General features: G+C 31.8%; 1 protein-coding gene across 1 annotated transcript in view; it reads right to left on the bottom strand.

Annotated features, from left to right (window-relative positions):
- Positions 1 to 21,891, bottom strand: part of LOC107367711 (protein turtle homolog B) — a 75,756-nt gene that overhangs the window by 49,283 nt on the left and 4,582 nt on the right. Inside the window, exons 3-5 of the mRNA XM_015935460.3 lie at positions 20,830 to 21,033; positions 18,247 to 18,543; positions 16,818 to 17,108 (exon numbers count right to left, since the gene is read on the bottom strand). Of these exons, the coding sequence (XP_015790946.2) occupies positions 16,818 to 17,108; positions 18,247 to 18,543; positions 20,830 to 21,033 (792 nt within the window). The remainder of the gene's footprint in view (positions 1 to 16,817; positions 17,109 to 18,246; positions 18,544 to 20,829; positions 21,034 to 21,891) is intronic.

Here is a 21,891-nt window from a genome sequence, read left to right as displayed (position 1 = left end):
ATCCTATTACAACTTTAATCATTTCCTTTAATCCAAGCAGTCGGACTCCTGAAGATATTGGTACTAAAAGAGAATGATTTGAACCTAAATTCTAGCTTTTGAGTTTAAGCAATTTATATGATCATCTTTTTATTGCAGTTTAACGCTTCAACCGAAACTGTTTAATTGAATTTTTCGCTCTCTTTAAACATTTCCAAATAATAGTAAAATTTAATCAAGCAAAGCGAAATGATAAATTTGCTAATGTTTCTTTAAATGGTCAAAAAAGAAAAATTATGAAAAATGATGCAAATCAAGTGACCCACAAGATTCACTCGAGTCTCAGACCATTAAGCACACCTTACATTTAAGCAGAAAAAAAAGAGTCAAACTCTTTTAGTAAACACTTTTTCACATTCATCTTTTGGGAATATTATTTTGTTGTTCAACTTTTAATATCCAACATATTGGACCATTTAACCTGCAAATGGCAAATCCAAGGTGAAAACAGATTTACTATGAATAAATGTATTGCCCAAAATGACTATTAAATGAACAACAACAAAAAACTTTGTAAACGAAATGGAATGAAAGCAAGAAAAGTTGATAAACTGTTTCAAGGTGTTAATGAGACTTTAACTGTCTTCATCAACAATGACAAAACTTTTCATCAATCAACACAAACAAAAACATCTTAAGTACACGATACAGATCATTAAGTTATCTAATAATATTATAATAATGCAGAGCAAGAAGAAAAAAGAAAAAGTTGTTTTCAATTTTCCATTTTGTTCTTTTCGTCCTTTATTTCGCCCTTTCTACTCTCCTCAACTTTTCACCACTCAATTGATGTTGAGTAGGAAATGGCGAAAAAATCCATTCAACGATTTTCGTCGAAATTGTTTTTCCAATTGTTGTAAATGTTATCGCTTGGTTGGTAAGGATAACAAAAATATGTAACTAGAAATGTTTCAAAATAGTTAAATTTCACATTTCATTGAGCCACATTTGAACAAATGTCAACAATGGAAGAAAACATTTTCAAAAAGTTTGTTTACTTTGACATCAATAATGATATTGCTGGGAGTGAAAGTTGGGAGTGAAAAGATATTCTCATAACGTTTGATTGATAGACATGGTTGGTCATTGGAATAGGAATGACAATTTAATCATTTTTTTGTTCATTGTTCATCAGAAGTTTGATTGATTTCGTTTTTGCAAATTTTTCGAGCTTCTCTTGAAGATAATTTAAATGGAAAGAAATTTTTATGATTTTCATTTCTTAATGTGCCATTTCTTTTTGAAGTTTTTACTTGTTCCAGACAATTTGATTCAACTGTCATGTAAACTTTGCCTTTTGAACTGCTTAACTTTTCCAAGTGGAACAAACTGTTTGGATTGAATGGGAGGAAGGTAATAAGGTCAAGGATCGAGAGTAAAGGGTCAATGTTTGACTACAATTATGGTGTAGTTAACAGTTAATTTGAGTTTTGTGGTCACTCAGTTTAACCCATAATGAAGGGAGGAATGATGGTCAACACATGAAAAGAAATTGAAATAACAGCAAGTCTGGGAAGAGCAAAGATAATCTTGTAAGAGCTTTTCTCACATGCTATTATTTCAGTTCATCTCAATGGAACCAACAATTTGCAATTGTTTTCCTTCTTTTCCCTTTCATCGCAGTTGCAATCATTTGAAACAGATGAGTAAATCAGTTTAATGGTGGATAAAAAGTGAATGCGAAAAAGAAACAATGAGAAATTTTCTTTCATTTCGCAAAAATGTCTCGCTATAATTGAAGTTCCAGATTAAATGTCAAAATATGAATAAGCGTCTTAAATCGATTTTTTCAGAATCTTATTTTTACATTGATTCCCAAAAACTCGTGTACTTTGATTGGCAACTTAAACTTGTTTACTTCCTTATACCGATGATAATTTTATTGTAAAGCTCAATTGATACTCTTTCATATTAATTTTGAAGCTCATTTTGAATGTAACCTTCGAAACAAGTGCATAAGTCCTTAAATACAAGACTCACCATGTTATAAAAATAAGGTTTTTATCGTAATTTTATGCAAAAAATGTAAAAAATATATTCGAAGATTTTTCCGCAGCAATAGTTTTACTCGTTGTCATTGTCTTGAAGTTTGATTGAATTGAACAAGAAAAAATTTTATCCATAAAAGTCAAAACAAAACACAATTCCACATTTTATTGAAATCTTCGAATTTGTTGGATTTTCGCTTATCAACGCCGCTTGGAATTGGCCAAATTGATTTCGAAAAAATGAGCAGAAATTTTCATTTACTAGCCAAATTGGCAATTCCGTATTCAGTCTCAATACATTTGTGTGAAACTTTTCCTAGTCGAATAGTGGAGTGAAACTTTTTTCATCTTTTCCAGTGCAAAGCTTCTTACATCAACACCTACTCAAAGCCAAGTTGTATTGAGAGGCAAACAAAAAATCATCTGACAAATTAATGGGGATGGATAGAGCAATGATTATGATGATGCTGAACATCATGATGATAGGGATGAGAAAAAGTAAAAAACAAAATGAGGTAAATGATTGTTTAGGTTAACAAGTACAAAAGACTCTTTTTTTACTCTTGTTGCTGTGAGTAAACTCGATGAAAACAGAAAAGGAAGAAAAAAAACGAAGAATGAAAAAATAAGGGAAAAAATCTCTCGAGAAAAGTACGATTGATGCATTATTTTGCCATCAAGGTGACAAGCTTGAGTGAACTTTGCAAGGCTGAAGGGAAATGCCATTTTCTATCCATGAATCGAGTTTTCCATTTTGGATTCAAAGAGTTTTTGCATCGTTTTGATTATCTGTTTTGTATTATCATTTTCATCTTCATCTTCCTTCGTTCATCTTTTATTCAAAGCAAAGGTGAGAAAGAGAGAGAGAGAAAGAAAAAAAACTTAATTTATTTTACCATTTCAGAACTTTACTGGATAACATTTATTCAAGACTGTTTCAAGCATTAATTTAATCCAGCCCGAGTATTAACACTTTGACACCAAAAACTAATCTGATCAACGAATAAATCAATTTTCCAATCTATTCGAATAGAGCGTGAATAAAATTTCGTTGATAAAAATTGACTTTTCACTATTAAGTTGAAACTAAATGAAAACAAACTCGAACCTGTCTGGCTTCAATATTGATTGAATATTGTGCTTGAAACGATAGAGATTCAGAGATAAGCTCATGTAAAAGGAATGGAGTAAAATGTGAAAAATGGTCTCAAGAGGCTAATCTTATTAAAGAATGGAGGAAAAAAATGTTGAACGAAAATTGTTCCATTCTGTATATTATGCTGGAAAAGTTTACAAAATGATACAAAAAAATAAAGAGAAATGTCGCTATAAAATTGCTAAACTTTCATCTTAATCAACTCAATTGAATAGTAAATTTCAATGTTTTGTTGAATACATTTTGTCGATAAATAATTGCGCCATCAATAACGATTTAGTGTATCATGATTTGTAAACAATGGAAATAACAGTTTAACCTGTAAACAGTTTCAAGGCAATTCCAAGCTTTTAAGAAAGCGAAATGAAAAAAGAAACCAAGTTTTACCTTACAGCAAAGGTTAGTGTCTCAATTCAAAAATGATCATCTAAACGCTCCCTAAGGCAATTTTATCCATCAAATGGATCTTCGTTTTCCTGCTCTACTTTCTTTGCTCGAAATTTTTCCTGCACTTTCTTTTATTTGCACACTTTTTTGTCTCAATCGTCCATTGTCATCATGCTTAAATTGTGCAATGACACTGGAAAACTTCGACTCATAATGTTTTCTTCACGACTATTCCCACAGCTATGAAAAATAAAAAGCAAAATACAGTTCGATGGAATTGTATGCTCGATCATAATAAGCATAACAAGCTAAGGTATGAAGGGTAACGTTTGTGAATTATTTTTCAGATTGAATTGCGTCAGTTAGACTAGACTCACAGGCACCATTTAACTGTTAAATAAAGGTACACTTCTTAAGCACATGTTGCACGAAAAGAAACCAATTTTGAGAGCGAATTGCCGAGTTAGGGCCTTAAACAGACAAAATCGTCAAAATCTGATTTTGCCTTATCTGATATATTTTAAACTTCAACCTAATATAACCATATACATAGATTGATTGAAAGGTTCAGATCGACTGGACTTCGATTATGAAAAAGATTATTACGAGAGAAGAGATAGGAATTTCATTCAAATCAGAATCATGCCCTTCTGATCTTTTTATTTCGGAATAATCTCTTTCGTTATTCTAAATCGGAGTCGTTTAGAAAATTTAATTATGAATTCAAGAAAAAACTTTTCTTTATCAATAACCGTTTCGACGGTTACATAAACATTTCAAGCGATTCACGTTGAGTTATATTAGGTGAATTACATATTGTACAACAGTTTTGAGGCCAAATTTCTCCATTTTCGGATGCTTAGAAATCTGGCAGAAACAAAAATTTTGTTCATTGATTTTCTCGCTAACCACTTAACCAAATTCAGCCATGTTTGTCTGTCTGTCTGTTTATCTCTTCTCTCAAAGAGTGTAGCATTTAAAATTCGACGTTCAAATATAAATACAGGGCATTTACTATGTTTATGAACAAATTAGAATAAGCGCCTTATGAAGGGGTTAATTTTTTTGATAAAACAGGGTAGGCATATCTATTGTTTATGCTTTAGGCTATCAATGTAAATTAAAAATCAAAATTGTGAATCATGCCTAAATTAATTAGTGAAATTGTTGCAGGTACGATTTTAGCTCTTTTGGCTAAAAATTATTCATATGTAGTCAGAAAAAACGTTTAATGTCCGAAAATATCAGTTTTTTCTCTGGATGTATATTAAATGTGGTCAATCGTGACGGAAAAACTAGAAATTGCAAAGATAATGAAAAAAAAACTCGGTCAAAAAGCGACTCAGAAATTTTCTTGTGAGTGTTCGATTCATGGAATTATAGACTCAAAGAAATTCTCAAGAATAACGGAAGGCATATTGAAAAGGCAAAAAATATTCATAAAAGAGTATTATCTGAAAAAACTGATTAAATTTGTTCATAAACATAGTAAATACCCTGTAGACATATAAATACAAATAGACTTGCAATCTAAGACCTGACGCGGAAACTAATTGTCGATAATTTCTTTCTTTTTTTCTCTTTTCTCTCCTTGCAACAGGATATGCGAAAACACATTATCCCGATATATTCCTCGAAAACGAAAAACCCATTATCCCGATATATTCCTCGAAAACGAAAAACCCATTATCCTGATATATTCCTCCAAACAAAAAACCCATTATCCTGATATATTCCTCTTGAACAACTTGCCAAAATCAAGCAAGGCTCTAACGCTACGAAAACGCGCGCGTGTTGGGTATTGATGTTTGATTTAAGCACAGCTGTTGGTGATAAAAAAGAACATTTTACAAAAGTAACGATTCGCAAAAGACAGAATGTAAAATTGGAAATATGAAAAAACCCATTATCCAGATATACAGGTTATTTTAGCTAATTTTATCGATTTTAAACGCTTAGTACTCGGCTATTATTACTTGTGAATGCCTAGAGATTCAATAAAAAGTTTTCAGCAAATTTTAAAAATAATATTTATTTGCTATTTTTCAAGGTGATTACGCGGAAATCGGCCTAACGATATTAGAGGGAAAACTAAGTTAGAATAGTAACAAGGTCAAAAATCGTACTGTTGAAGTTTCGTCATTTTGACATGAGGTGTTTTATTTATCGTCCATAAATCATTTGTTGAAGCATTGCGAGTTGTCAGCGAGCCTGAAATCAAAGATATTTGAAAGTCGCACCAGGAACTTTCATGCATATTTACAAAGTTTTAAGGGTCTAAGACTCGTTAACATACCAGCGCAAAAGGCTAAGAGTGGTGCGGACAGAGGAAGGCATCGAAAATGTTTGCAATATTGCGAGTAAGGCATCTCAAGATAACTTGTCTCTTTCCACAGCACGAATTGCAAGTTTGGGTGGTATGTTTTACACAACAGAATGGAGGATCTTGAGACACGACCTCAAGCTAAAACGAGTTCAAGTACTAAATTACAAACTTGTGACGTGAAAAATTTCCTACAAACTACCAAAATAATAATTTCATGTTCATATGAACTACCGAACACCAAATTCATTTACATCTGGTTCGAACTAGCAAATAATCAAAGAAATAAGTGTTCTACAACCGAAAAAGTCAACAAAAAATTATTCAAAACTGAAACAACCACAACAAACCTCAAACAATTTTCAACCAGCAATTGATGAAAACACGCCAGTCACAAGTAAAACGAATCAAACTATCAACATTGACCAAGAGGATACAATTCAAAGTTTGCACATATTGGATATAATTATTGCACATAAAAAGGACACCAATTGAACGCAAGGAAAGAAATATATACATTTCCCTAGTGCTCCGCTTTGTCATTGCTCTAAGATCTTCACCAACATGCTTTTGATGTTATAAATTATAAATATTGCTGATCAAGGAATAATATGGTATATAAACTCTGATTACGCTGATTAACTAACAAGCAATGTGTCTGGAAACAAGGAATTTCCTGTAATCAGAATTCCTACTTTTTAAATTTCAGAACACTCAAAAGACATGAGCACCCCTAAATTCAACCGCTTGAATGCAGTGTGAAATCACCAATACACAATTCAAGTGGAAAAATGTTTTATTGGCATCAAAAGATGAAACTTAAGACACTGGCAGCAGAAATAACTTGTCGATTGCAAGTCTTGAGCCTTAGCAATAATTCAACTAAATGCAAAACATTTTCTTCCATTTAATATTTATTTTCAGAACATGCACGAAATAGCTTCAAACATAACAATTTTCGCCTAAATTAAACAGCAAATTACTAGAAAATAATCCAACTTTATATTTAACTTTTTACTTTGTTTCACTTTTCATTTTGATCCCTGAATCCATGGTTAATACAAGAAAATAACTTTGCCTTGTCGAAGCAAATTTTCCGAGATTTACTTTTAAGTTGAAAATAGAGTGAACAAAATGTTCAACTTTTTACTTTCCAAGTAAATCTAGGTTCAAGTTGGTCAAGTTTCACATTTTTCAATGAACCAACTTTGGCCAACTTTTTTCATCTATTTTTTACTCGCCTTTTTAATGTTGACAATTTGCAACATTTTTACTTGACTTTTATCCATCATTAATACTCTTTGGCAGTGCAATTAAGATACCTTAAGGAATAGCTTATGTTGGCTCAAGATTGTTTATCACTTAAGTAAAAACACTTTTCTGGTTAAACTAATATGTTTCTATTTATCAACTCTTTACTTCTAATATTATTGTTCAACCTGCTTCTATTACCTTGTTACTTTATTAATGAACAATCATCAACTATCACTTATGGTCAAGCCAACAAGTCTGAATTGCTTTTTATTTTTCCCTTTTCCCTTCACTCTCCCTTCGCCTTTACTCAGTTTCAGGTTAAACGGTTATGCTGTTTAACATCAACATTATCATTGAGCTATTATTTTGCTTGTTTTTTGCTTCTCCTTTGTATTATTAATTTATTACTCCATGTTCATCAATTCTGTATTAAGATGGAAATGTTGAAAGGAGAGAAAAAGGAAAAGAAAAGAGAAGAAAAAAAATGTTTCCAATTTTTGAATCATTCATGTTGATGTGAATCTGTTGTGTTCAATGTTTACCTTTTATTTTCATTATTAAACGTTGCTCATTAATCACCTTTTGATGACAAAAACTTGTAAACAAATTCAATGTAATAAATATCATTTTGTGCAAGTGTAAATGTTATCATGATGAAAGTAGCAAAGAGGAAAGCTTGGTGAGACAAGAGGATGATCATGATGATGAAGGAAGATAGTCGTTGCTTCTTTTTTTATGTGAACAGCAAAAACAAGTTCATTAATGAATTGAATGCATCATTAGATAGAAAGAGTAATTATTTTTGTGGAAAAAAGCAGTTTTCCAAAGTTTCGAGTTTTTCGAGCCATTTAAACAACGGATTATCTATCACAAGGCAACTTCATTTCTGTGTTGCCAAAAACTAGTTCATCAAGAGATTGTATCAATTTAACAATTTAGACATTATTTCTAATCAACTCAAGCCTTTAGTCCTGAATAATTAAACATCGAAATGTAATGACTCCTGATTCAAGCAAAGCCAAAAACAGCCTCGAAATGTTTCCAATCTGAAATTTTCTTAAGCGAGAAGAAATTGCAAATTTGCCTTTTCCACAAGAAATGCTTACTTTCATGGTTGATCGGGAAATGACGAAAATTTCACCTAATCACGAAAGCTCAATGAGTTGATTTCGGATAAAGGATTAAGTGAAAAACATTTTCTTTCGAGTTACAAGTTGAGACTCTGTGGGCTCGTAGGACAAGAAATTGAGTGATGATAACTCAATGAAAGGTTGGAATTTAATTTTCATCATTTTCTTTTGAACCATCAGTTGAATGAGAAAATATTTCAACTGGTTCAGCTAATCGAATGATTAATTAGACTGAATAATCAGCTTATCTGTGTGAAGTAATCTTCTTCATTTTGGATGAAACTAACTCTTACTGTGAGAAGGGTGAAAAAACATGCAAATTCTCTTTGAATAATGATTGAATTATCAACCTGAAATCAAATTTTTTGCCTTTCCTTTCAAGTAATAAATTATACCAGTTTGAAGGTTTTTTTCACCCGATTCTGTTCATTTAAAGGTATTGTTATTATTTCGATTCTGAACACTTTTAAAGTTTTTTACAACAAGGAAAGAGTGAGGAGAAAAATAATGAAAAAAGTGAATCTCAAATAAAGAGAAATGAACTTGGCTTTTCCAAACTTCACCATCATCTAATGTAAATTCAACGACTTTAAAAGCTTTTCCATGAAAGAATAATGTTGACAAAAATTTGACACCAAACCATTTTTTGTTTACCTTATTGACAAATAAAAGTAAAAGTAAACAGTCAAAGAATGAATCACAGAATTGTGATTGATAGTGTAAAGGTATAGTTGACTAAATCTTAATTAAGAGCCTTTTCTCTTTCAATTTCCCCTTTTCACCAGAACAAGTATCAATAACTGAATCAAATAATTCACTTACTTTTCAACTTATCAACATTTACCTTTAACATTTACTTTTATGGCAGCATTTTGATGTGAAAATGTTTCAAGCTCAAAATAATTTGAATACTTTTCATTTCATTCATTTTGAGTGAAACAGTCTAAATAGCCTTAATGTTTAACCTGTTAATTTGGGTTCCTTTTCATATTTTATTTATAATTTGGTTTATTATAACACCTTTCATTTACAGTTTAAATTGAACTGACCAAATAATGTAAATTTTATTCATTCTTGTTGATATTTTTTGACAAGCTTGACTCATTTGCTCAGTAAGCTCGTAAATAGTTGAATAATTGATACACCTTTGGCAATGCTTATCATCTGATCATTCTTTACTCAACGTTAAACACGTCAGAATGAAGACTAATTTCGTATCAAACTAATCTAGTAAATTGGTAATTGCTGCTGTTACAAGAAATCGATTGACTCGCTATGAATATCAGAGTCGTTTACGTACATGTTTAGCCTTAACTTGATTAACACGAAGAAAAAGATGACACCGTAGAAACGCAGGGCGAGAAAGAACAGATGCTTAAAAATTTGAAAATCTTCTGCGATTGGTTAGTGTTTCTAACATATTCATAACTCATGCTGTCCAAAGGATATGATGTTGAAGGATATTTGCTTACGTTTAGTTAATCAAAAGGTTTTGAGAAAAATTCGGTTATCTTTCCAATGGTAAGAGTTATGACCAACCTTAACCGATCTGAAAATTTTGAAGCTCTCAGAAAATGACCTTCAAATGTCATTTAGAGGTCAAATAAAGGATTGACTTTGAATGACCTTGAGCGTTCGAACTTATGGTTCTTCATTCTGTAGAAGCTCATGGTTCAAGTCTGAGGTCTGTAGCCTCAACCGATCGTCAGTTTTGACTGCAAACAGGCGTAAAATGAATTTCGTCGCATTTTGGCTAATCAGCTAAAATGTGTAGTCTTCAACAAGTTTTGTTCACAACTTTTACAGTTAAAATTTCGCTACTCAGGCCTTGAATTGAAGGTAATAAAAGTCAATAATATCCACATTTCACTGCTTTCGATTAGTTTAAATCCTGAGTGAAAACAGTCAAAGGAAACAGTGAAATAAAGTTGTTATAAAATGTTCGCCTACTTACATCATGAAATGTGACAAAAAAATCAACATTTCATGCACTTAAATCATGAAAGTTTGAAAAGCGTTATTACACTCACCTAAACTAAATGTTTGTTTATTAATGCTTTTCTCACAAATAATTTTAAACACTGTAAAGTTCAATATTCACTGTAAGCAGCAAAAATGTGTTCAACTCTAGCAAGCAAAAAGAGGAATGACTCGAGATTTATTAAATAAGCTTTTATCACTAACTTCAATATTAAAATTGAGACAAAAAGTGTGAATTCCTAGAAAGGTAAAAAAAACTAAATCTTATGCTTACAACGTTTCTCCATCAACAGCTTTACAATATTTACAGTTGCATCAGTTGTCTTTACCCTAACATCATCATCTCGTCTGATTCACTCATCAAGTTGAGATGAAAAAAAACATCAACAAGAAACGAGAAAAAAATAAAACTAAACTCATCAAAAGAGCAAGAATTTGTTTTCCTGTTAATGAAATACAGCAAAAGCAACTCTTATCCAAGCCATAGACTACAACTTTTCACAAAGTGTTTGATTATGTTTTGTTGTGGAAAAGAGGAAAAGAAAAAAACTTTGTTTACTTGTTCGATTAAAGGTTTAACCTAATCTTGGCCCAAGGCTGTTTCACCCTCTCCAGCATGGAATAAATTTTTCAACAAAAATATCAAACATGGGATCAACTCAACACGGCGAGTTACGTGTCTGGTCAATCTCAAAGTCCCTTCAATTTTCGTCGAAACTCAATGTTCGAAAAATAAAAAAAAGTCGAATCAGCTCTGTTTATTCTTGGCCCAATCGAGACTCTAGAGTTTATCAGGTAACAGAGTGCTTTACCTGTTAAACTGTTATTCAATTATGAACCAGTGTTTGCTCAGACAAAACCAAAAAGACTAGTTTAAACGAGTTTTTAATGGAAGGCAAAATATTTGCTTAATAACAACTCGAGATTGAAAAGTTGAATAACAATTATTGGTTATTAACTCGTCTTAATCAGGTCAATAAAGAGCGAGTTTGATGGAGGGAAAGAAATAAAAACAAAAGTGTAATAAGCAATTATGCAAATGAAGGGTAAACATGATAAAAGTGAATACATTTGGAAATGCTTTTTGTTTTGCTTCGCTAATTGATGATCAAAGTTATACTTTAATAGGTAAAGTAAACATGTTTTTTTTACTCTTTTTGTTGTTCTTGTTCAAAGATTTTAGATTGATTGGGTTAACAGGGAAGGAAAAGAGTGCAAATTTCGGAAGTAGAACCAAAAGAATGAAAAGTTTGAAAAAAAAATTCATTTCATGTTGTGATTCATCTCTTGGGTTTCCTGGTTTTATTGGAAACTTTTGGGTTAACTTAAGAATAAAAATGACGATGAAAATGATTCTATATTAAAGATCCTTTTTTTATTAAAAAACCTCAACTTTGCATCTTGTATTTCAGTCCATTTGTTTGTTACATCTTTTCCTTCATCTTCATTGCTTTTCTGATTTTGCCTCATTCTGTTGGAAGAAATGAGAGAAAAAAGCACATTTCATGAGAAAAGTATCATGAATAGGGAAGAGAGAATAAAATGGTTTTCTCTTTTTTTTCTTTCTCTTTTTACTTTTGTTGTCTGATGAATGACCATGGACGATTATTCATCAAATGTTGAATGATAAATCACAAAATCTCAAGAACTTTTATCTCTGTTTGAAGCAACATAAAGAGAACATGCAAAGTTAAAGAATATCATGGAAAATGAAACAAAATTATCGTTGGAAATTCAATGTTTCCAAATCAACTTGGCTATTAAAGGAATGGAAAATGTTTTGAAATTCAATTTCTGAATAAAGTTTCAATCGAAAAGTAAATTAAATTTGAATAGACTGATAGACTTGAAGCTCTTGAAGTTCAACTTCATTCCATTTGGACTCTGTCTGGACATTGAGTTTGATTGGCTGATGAACTCAGTTTAATCGATAGAGATTTACTTTGATTCAGATGATGAGAATGCGATTGAAACTAATTTGATTGGGAAAAGAGATTTAAAAGATTGCTCAAAATTCGGCGGAAAAAGTTGAATTGATAAAGATTCTGAGGGAATGGATGAAAGATTGAGTCTGATAAGTATCATGATAAATATATATGAACATGGAAAAGAGAATAAAGAGAAACGATAAAATAGATTTTCTTTTTTTCTCAGTTTCTTTACAAAAATAGTGAAAAAACATTATAACATTAACCTGTGTTGTTAACCTTTTTTTCAGTCGAGTTTCTCATCTCACTACCTTTTGTTCAGTCTTGTTCAAGAACATGATAAATTTTGATGAAAACTTCATTCCATTTTGTAACCTTTTTCACTCTTCTCATTCCTTTCATAGTTCACAATGTTTTTGTTATTGTTGCTGCTTTCAAAACTATAAAATCATCATCATTTTCATCCTCATCATCTTTTAACAATAATATCTGTGCTATCAAAAGATGTAAAAGGATAAACATTGTGAAAACTTTTGCTCATTTTTATTTTCTTGTACTTTGGCTACCAACTTTTATTGAACAAAATAAATTCAAGATTCTACAAAAGTTATCAGTCGCACAATAATCTGGACTCATGGATTAGAGTTAGAATGATGAACATCCCAATTAACTTGTGAATACAAAGGAAAAAATCCGAAGATATCATTCATTGAGCATTGCGTTTCACTTAAAGGGTCTCTGTATTATAATACTATGAGCAAAGGTCTGAATTCAAAATAAATTTAATTGGCTTTAGATGAGAAGCACAAAGAAAACTATTATCACGTTCAATACCGTCTTTGGTCAAAAGATTCAGCCATTATTTTCACATAAATTAGATAAATTTATTTTCACGCAATTTCGCTATTTAGTAAGCAAGTCGTAAATCGTCAGGTGTCCGCCATTATTATCAAGGCAAATGCGTAATCTCTTATTGAAATTATTAATGACATGCTGAATTGTTTCTCAATTGATTGCCGCAATTTTTTCAAGTATAAACTGTTTAAGTTGATTTTATGTCTTGGGACATACCGGGCGTTTTTTCATTTTACGCTTGTTTACAGTCATATCGGTTGATGCTTCAGACCTCAGACCTGAATCATTAGCTTCTTCAGAATGTAGAACCTTAAGTTCGAACGCTCAAAGACATTCAAGTTCATTTCGTTATTTGACCTCTAATCGACCTTTGAAGGTCATTCTGATAGAGCAAATTTTTACAGACAGTTTAATGTTTGTCACAAGTTGAAAGCTCACATCGTTGGGAAGATAAACAAACTTTTCTCAAAAACAACTTGTCCAACTGCACGGTATGAAAAATTTCATATCTCCTGACCAACATAAGTTTCAAACATGCAACTTACATCACACTATCTAAAAAATTTGCCAATCTGCGAAAATGAACATCAAAGGTCAGTTAGAGGTTAAATAACGAAATGACCTTGAATGACTTTGAGCGTTCTAGCCGATAGTTGTTCAATCTGCGAAAGCATCTGGTTCAAGTTTGTGGTCTGTAGCACCAATCGATCGTAAGTTATGAAAACAAACAGGTTATTTTTTGATTGATGAACTGGTCAACATTTTCTTCAAAGAAAAATGGTTCTATAATTCCAATCACTGCTACAGCATACCAAGTATGGACACTGCATTTACGTTGAACAAGGTCGGTTGTTCCTTACACCATCTTCGATTATTTTGGTGATTCGCCTTTTTTTGTCAAACAAAAAATCTTTTCATCTGAAAACCAAATTCTGTCCGTCTCAAGATTATTTGTCAAAAAGGAATGAAAAAACCCAATTTCTTATTCTTTGCCGCCGCTGAAAACATTTGTACCTCAATAGACTTATAAGGGTGACATCCATTGGACTTTAAGACTTTCTCAACTACCTCCTTATCAACCTAACCCTCGAAACGAAAGACTATCATTTTCTTCGATGGTCTGAAGTATTTGTAATAAGTTATTTCATGTTGAATGAGAAAACATTTTCTCAACAAGCGCAATGTTCTTAATAATGTAACGAAGTCGAACAAAGACACAGTAGAAAGATTATCATGTTCTCAAATTCGCATTTCCATGACAATCATGACACTGAAATATAACGTTAAGTAGCGGCAAGACAGTGAGATTATTTGCTGATATTTCAGGAATAGTTTGGGATCTGAGGCAGGTTGGACCAGTACCTGGCTTTCATGTATCAATACTAAGGCCATTAACTTAAATTGCAAACTTTTTCAAACAGGGTTGTGTTTGTTACATTTTCATTACTTATGTGGGGAAGAAGATGCGGATGTTTGCGTACCGTTCAGTTAATGAATAAAACGGTAAGTTAAAACGGTATGAGTTATGAACATGAGCATCAAAAGACAAAACAAGATTTAAAAACGTGGATTGTTTAAATTTTTCGGAAAACTTCAACAAAGAACTTCCAGTTTCAAATTCCGACGAAAATTTCAGAAAAAACTTATTTTAATCAACTTTATATTCTTTTCTTGCCATTAAAATGCTGATGATATTTAGAGAGAACGCTTGAAGAGCGTGGCATAAAAATGAAAAGGGTAAAAAGGGAGAAATGTTGAAATGGAAAAGATGAAATGTAAATGGGAAAAAGACAAAAGTAAAAGAGTTAAAGATGAGCTTTAAAAACATGGATAACTGTTAATGATGATGGATACAATCTTAATGATTGTATCTGAAAATTGTCATCACAATGACTTTTAGATGGATTTTGGGTGAAAAATTTTCTCCAACTTTCATTGGCTCTTTCACATGCAACTTTCATCTTTCCTAATCATCAACACGAATGAAGGCAGCAGCAAGAAGAAAAAAAATGAAACCAAACTGAAAGACGAAACGAATGGCAAGAGGTGCAGAAAAAGGAATGAAAATATTCCAATTTCACCCTGAAAAAAAAGAAGGCGAAATAATGATGATGATAATGATTGTGAATAGTTATGAGACTCGAAAAGATGAAACTTACAAGTGTGATAAAGTTTACTTTGAAAGCTCATTATCTGTCATTATTAGTGTCATTTTTGCCTTTACTTTCTTCTTGCACTTGTTCAATGGAAATGAAATTTTTTTATTCCAAAACATGAACATTTTTCCATGATAAAAGTAGAGAAAAAAGAGACAAAATGTAAATGAAAAAAAACGTTTAAATGAATCAATGTTTTGATCGTCTTTTCCCATCTCTTTCCAAGTGTTACAATTCAACTGATGATAAAAGGCGAAATGAAGGTTAAAGTGATTAATTAACAGCAACATAATTAACACAATTATTTGTGTTCCTTTCCTTCGTTCCATGTCAATAATAATAACGATAATAACCTAGTTAAAGCTCAATTAAGCGTCAAAACGAAGACAAAAGAGAGAAGAGAAGAAAAAGTTTTTTTTTCTTCGTCGATTTCCCTTTTTCCTTCTCATCTGTTCAATTGTTCAACTTACGTTTTGATCAGTGAACGTTTTATTAATTAATTTTGCTCGAACCATCTTTTTGCGCTAAAAGCATTACAAAACCAATTCAATTAACTTCAATTGTTATCTCATGATTAATTATCTCAACTTGAATTAATCTATTATTGCAATTGATGTTAATCTGGTTGTGATGAAGCAAAAGCTCTGATTTGTTGCCAAATTGACCGATGAAAATAGTCAAAAGAAGGAATCGAGAAAAGAACGAAAATTGGACATTTCTTCGACTGACCAATTGATGAATTGTCGCTGCTCGAATGAATGTTGCCCAACATTTTTGGCTCATTATTGACCCTTAAATTTGTCTAAATTATTAAAGGTTATTTCCATTTTCCATGATAATAAAAGGTTGCCTTGTTGGTTCGCTAGTTTTACGGACAAAGTTAACTGCTCTGGGTTGACCTTTTTCTGTTGCCTTACTCTTTTGTTCCTCTAATGAAATGTATATTAAGCTCTCATCTAATGTAATATTAAATAAAAATTTATCATCCTAATGTGATGAATTGAACAATGGCCAGCAACAATAATAATAACATTAAGGCTCAATTCATACATGAAAGGGAGTTAACAGTAGATGATGAAAGAAGGAGATGAAAGATAAAAGTCATCATTATTTAACAGAATTATCATCTTGAAAAGAAGGCTAGAAATGTAAAGGTTACAGTGATGGTCAACTCGATAAGGGAAAACGGAACAGGAAAGATTTCGATTGTACAACAAATTACAGTTTAAAGAGTTTTGTCTTTTCAATTTCGTATTAGCCAAGACGATGGCATCAGATGGAGATTAAGGCGGGAATCTTGGTCCAAAATTTTAAAAGAAAATCTATTTTCTCGCGTTTCAATGAACTTTGAAGCGAACCAAAGATCACCAAGAGTTTTGACTAAAAAAGCTTGAAAGCTTTAAGATCGTAACTTTTGGATAACATGAAGATATAAATTTTGTGTTCGGATTCGATTAAGATTTTCAGCTGACACTTTGCTGGTGCAAATTTGTTTACTCTTTTCATGCAATTCGAATTCAATTATCGATCGAATTTCGGAAAAAAAATTCTAATTTGGTTAATTGTTTGATTCTTATTGATTTTGAGTGAAAATTTTGTTTTGAATTTCGATGAAACTTACATAGCACTTTAAGGTAAAAAGTATCACTTGAGCCTATTCCTTCGGAATTTAAAGCTGAACATGAATAATATCCTCTGTTTTGACGTTTCACTTTTTGTAGCACAAGAGATTGATTAGAGATGATTATTCCTGAAGAAGGTTGTGACATCAAAGGTGATCCATTGAAAATCCATGTAACCTCGGTAATCCATGGATTGGCTTCAATTATACACTCAAAGTAAACATCACTTCCTTCACGAATAGAGTCACGATCAATTTTAGCACCTAAAACAATGTTAACCAAAGGAGTATCTGAAAGAAGCACCAAAAGAAAAAAGCAGATGAAACTTTTTCTTCTTTTTCCTTTACTTTTTCATTAATCATTGTTGCCAAAAATATCAATATCAACATCCATCAGATGAATGAAGGCAAAAGTTTGCAGATTAATTTGTTATCAAATTGTTCACTTTTCCATTCCTTTTCCATTCTCTGTTCATTTCTTGATTGGAATTAAATTGATTCCCTTTTCTATCATCAAACTCATCAGAATGATCATCAACAAAAGTGATTATGATTAATGTTTCAATTGCCGTGAATGACATGAATTAATCAAATGAAAAGAATGGATAAGAACAAAAAGGCCAAAACTCAAAATCCAATGAAACAAATTGGAATACTTATTTATAGAAAGCATAAAAAAATCTATTTTTAGCCTAAAAATTATTCCATTTGAAAAGTGTTCAATAACAAATTTGAAATACTTTTGAATAAAAAGTTTTCTCCTTCATTTTCCTTCACCTCAACTGATTAACCATTAGAGTGTCAAATTTATGGATAAAATGTTTCATTGAAAAGGTAAAAATAGATTTGAAAGTAAAGGCAAATGTTCATAATGAAACTGGGCATGAACTGAATGGACATTCAATGCTCGAAATTGAACAACTGTTTGATGAAAAGATTTGGAAATCTTTCAATGAAAATGTTGGAAATCGAAGGAAATTGAAGTCGCTTAAGCTGATCAAAATGAGCCGTTGATTGAAAGGTAAGCAAAATGTCAATTTTGGCAATCGATTAGGATGTTGATAAAAGAAAATTTGACCAAAAAGTGGAAATTCAATTATCGTAACCAGATTAACGCAACATTTGAATAAAAGTGTAACCTCATTGCTGTAACCCAAGTATCATTAGAGTTGATCATGTTGATTCAATTCTTCTCATGTTGCGATAAAAGTGTGAGAAAAGAAGGAAAATGAGTGAAAAGAGCAAAATTCAATTTGAATGCGTTTCTTGGGTAGAAAAGAAAAGAGAAGAAAAAATTTTTGTGATTAAATCGAAATTGAATTTGAATGAAAATGGTTGATGGAAAAGGGTTGCAAAGAATGGATTGAACAATGATCATAATTAGAATTGGTTTCAAGAATAAATGTTGAAGAAAGAAATGAATGCTCACAATGAATGTTTAAACGAACAGATTCTTCAAGGCTGCTATTCTTCATCAATGGATTCTCTGCTTGGCAGACGAGTTCTTTTCCATTGTCACTGGCAGTTCCGGTAAAGGAGAGAAGGCTCATTGTTTCATTTCCATCCTTTGATATTGTATCTCTTGATCTTGTTAACCGGCGACCGTCAAGCCACCAATATAATCGAGCTGGTGGCCTCGAACCGGAAACTCGGCAAATTAGTTCAGATCGTTTACCAGCTGATATAGTTTTGGAAGGAAATTCAATTGATATTGTTGAAGGTTTCACTAAATGATGGAACAGGATGGAATTGAAAGAGAAGACGAAAAAAGAAGAAGAAGAAAGTTGAGTAAAAGTGAATAGGAAATAAGATGCAACAATGAAACGAATCAATTGAATGAAATTGAATACAATTTTGTTTCGTTAGTTGCTTTAGTAAAAGTTGAAACTTTAACTTTTGTCTTTTTGTAATACAAAAAAATAACTTTACAACCAAAACCAATTTCAATTCAATTGTTTAACCTCTTTTACAGGATGAAAGGAAATGCGAAAAAGTTTAGTCAAACTAACAAATTAATTTCGCCTTTTATCATGATTGATGCTTTAATTTAAACTCTAATGAACTTGAAAAAGTTTCAAGTTTAACCTTTATTTTACTTTAACTTTTCAACTTTCAGTTGACTTTTGTCTCTTGCAACCTCATTGAAACATTGAATCTATTTTCCTTCTCCTCCTTCATTTGTTCAATTTTCACGAAAAATTCAACCTTCTCTCTCTCACTCTCTCTTTAGTTACAGGGAAAATGTGGAGAAGAAAGAAGTTGCTCATTTTACAGAATTTTTTTCCTTCTAATTGAGTCAATGAGTCAAGAAGAAACCTTTTGAATTACAATGATCAAGGTTGAGCCAGACAGTCGACTCAGCTTGGGTTGACTCTTAAGACCAATTGATTGAGTAAAGTAAAGCAGACAATGGCATTGGGTTGGGAAGGAAACTTGACCTTAGTCAGCCTTTACTCAGCCTTTGCTCAGCCTTTACTTTAACCAAAGACAAAGAGCAACATTTACTTTGTTACCCTCCTTTGCCTTCCAAATGAATGTCCCCCGGTCTCATCATGAATCTACAGGAGTCATTTGATTAATGTATCCTTTCCATCGCATCATCTTTCTCCTCATCTTCACTCATTTTGTTTCCCATTATTTCTTCTTCTTGTACAACTTTAATCACAACATCATACAAACTCACGTTGGCATTTACAGTAAAAATGAATAAAAAAAATGACTCTACACAATCTTGCTCTTTCATCTTGCTTATCATTACAATCATTACAAACCCAAAACCTCACTCCAAGACTCACACTCCAAGCCCACCAGTATCTCACTCCCAGGCAAGGTTAAGACACAGTCAAGGCTCAGTCTCACTGTCTTGATTCATTTTTCCTGATTTAATCTACAGAAGAAGAAAAAGAAGAAGAAGAGTATAAAAAGTAGAAAACCAAAAGAGAAGAAAAAAACTCATTTCTTTACATTTTCTCTCTTCATGATGACGGTGATGATCATTTTTCAGTCGTCCCCAAGCACGAGAAACTATTAATACTTGTTTGACTATTGGTTATCTATTATTATCTAAACCCACAATCTATCTCTATTAAAAATCATTCCCTTCATTTCGCCTTTCATTATTTCTCATTTCACTCCATGCTTGCCTTGTTTCATTTCTCAAACTTATTCTATATTTATCATGATTATTGCTAATTCCATGTTTTTAAATACCTTGTCATTCAGTGAATTCAATTGCTCAACTTTATTCACTTTGAAACAGAAATTTCTCTTTTCCTTATTTTTCTTCCTTTTCTCAGATATCATTATCCTTCCCAGCTTGATAAGTATATTTATTATTTTTATGTCCTTTTTAATATAAATTATTGTCATTTTAAGCATCAATATTAACGGAAGTAAAAACTCAGTAAGAGAAGAAGAAACTTTTTTCTTCTCCCTACCATCTTAAGCTTGATACATTTAGACTAAGAAAATGTTATTAGAATAAAAATTATTTCTTAGCTTGATATCAAATGATAATGGTGATTATCAACAAAATCTTCATCGTATTTTTTTCTTTTACTCTTGTATCATTCAATTTCAACCTTCATTTTTATTATCATCATCATCAATTGTTGGCAAGTTAATGATCTTTTCTCTGCCTCTCTTTCTCTGATGGCTGCCCATAAAGCAGCGCAAAAGAGACTCACGAAGCTGACCAGAAGAACCTTGATTATCCACAGAAAAAAAACTCCATCAGTTGTGATTGCATTTACCATTATGATGATAATGATTATGATGATATATTAAGAGTATACATTGAAGAGATTGACTTTGCAGAGTTATTATTACGATTACTTTAACTGTCGCAGTTGACAATATTGTATCAGTTGAAAGTAAAGACGAAAAGACTTTTAATGTGGAAAAGAAAAGCTCAGTTAATCGCAATCGTATCAATTAAAGTCGAATGTTCAACTTGTCATTTTTCATTGAATTGACAGAAGATTGAAAATGAATCTAGACTCGAGTTGCTTACAGTTTAAGTTGATTGTGATTGAAGTTGTTAGCGGTTCAATGAGCGGTGCATTGCTTGCTTTACAAGTGATCTTTGAGAGGAGAAAAGTGCGACTCAAGTTGGTCAGTGTAAGATCACTTCGGGTCAATTCGTTGGACAGCATTTCGTACGAGGCAATTAGTGGCTTGTCATCTTTCCACCATGTAAGTGTTGGTCTTGGAATACCTGGAGAAAGAAGAAAAAGAGGCAAAAAAATTAATGTCGAGTGTCAACAAATGGCAAGTACAAAGTGATGACTATTGAGTCGACGGTGTTACCAACAGTTAGACAAGTTTGAGCAAACCATTTACCATTCAAACTCGATGACATTTTAATAATGACTCGACTATCATTATTGTCTAAATGAGAGTTGAACATTTCATTTCCTTTATCATTGTCATCAGATCTTGTTATGATATATCATGAAAGAATGAAAGGAATGAAGAAGAGAAGAATGGAATAGGAGAAAATGGCAAATCACTTTTTCTCTCGTTTAATGTTACACCCTGTTTAAATTGTTCATGGTTATTCATAATTTAGGTTTTTGGTTTGAGAGAGAAAAGAGAAAAAATGTACAAAATTTTGATTTCATTATTATTTTAAATGTTTATCATGAAGTAAATATCTTGTAATTGTCTTGACTGAGGGTGGAAACTGGAGTAAAACTGAATATTTTTTTTCTTCTTCTTCTCTTCTTTGCCTGATTAATGGTGTAAGAATATAAAGTTTTTAATTGACTGGAAAAGTTTTCTTGTAAAGAGAATCGAGCAAATTTGATAATCAACATTTTGCATATGAAAGGTTATTCTTGCAATTGAATCATGAAAACATGGGAAAGAAGAGGATGAAATAAAGTAATGAAAATTATTGTTAAGAGAAGCAATGCTGTAAACTTGAGAAAATGAGAATAATTCATTTTACTCTAATGAACATTGGTATTTTAACATTCATCATCAGCTATTATTTTCATTTCAAAAGTAGCAACATTAGTAGTTGCCAGTTCCCAAGAGTTGCCATTGTTGCTCGAGTTTTTACACTTTGAAT

This window comes from Tetranychus urticae, chromosome 1 (assembly GCF_039701765.1).
Source record: "Tetranychus urticae isolate SD_2017Ah chromosome 1, NJAU_TeUrti_SD_1.0, whole genome shotgun sequence".
Classification (NCBI taxonomy): domain Eukaryota; kingdom Metazoa; phylum Arthropoda; class Arachnida; order Trombidiformes; family Tetranychidae; genus Tetranychus; species Tetranychus urticae.
The sequence above is the reverse complement of the archived record's forward strand: the minus strand, read 5'-3'. Positions and strand labels throughout refer to the sequence as shown.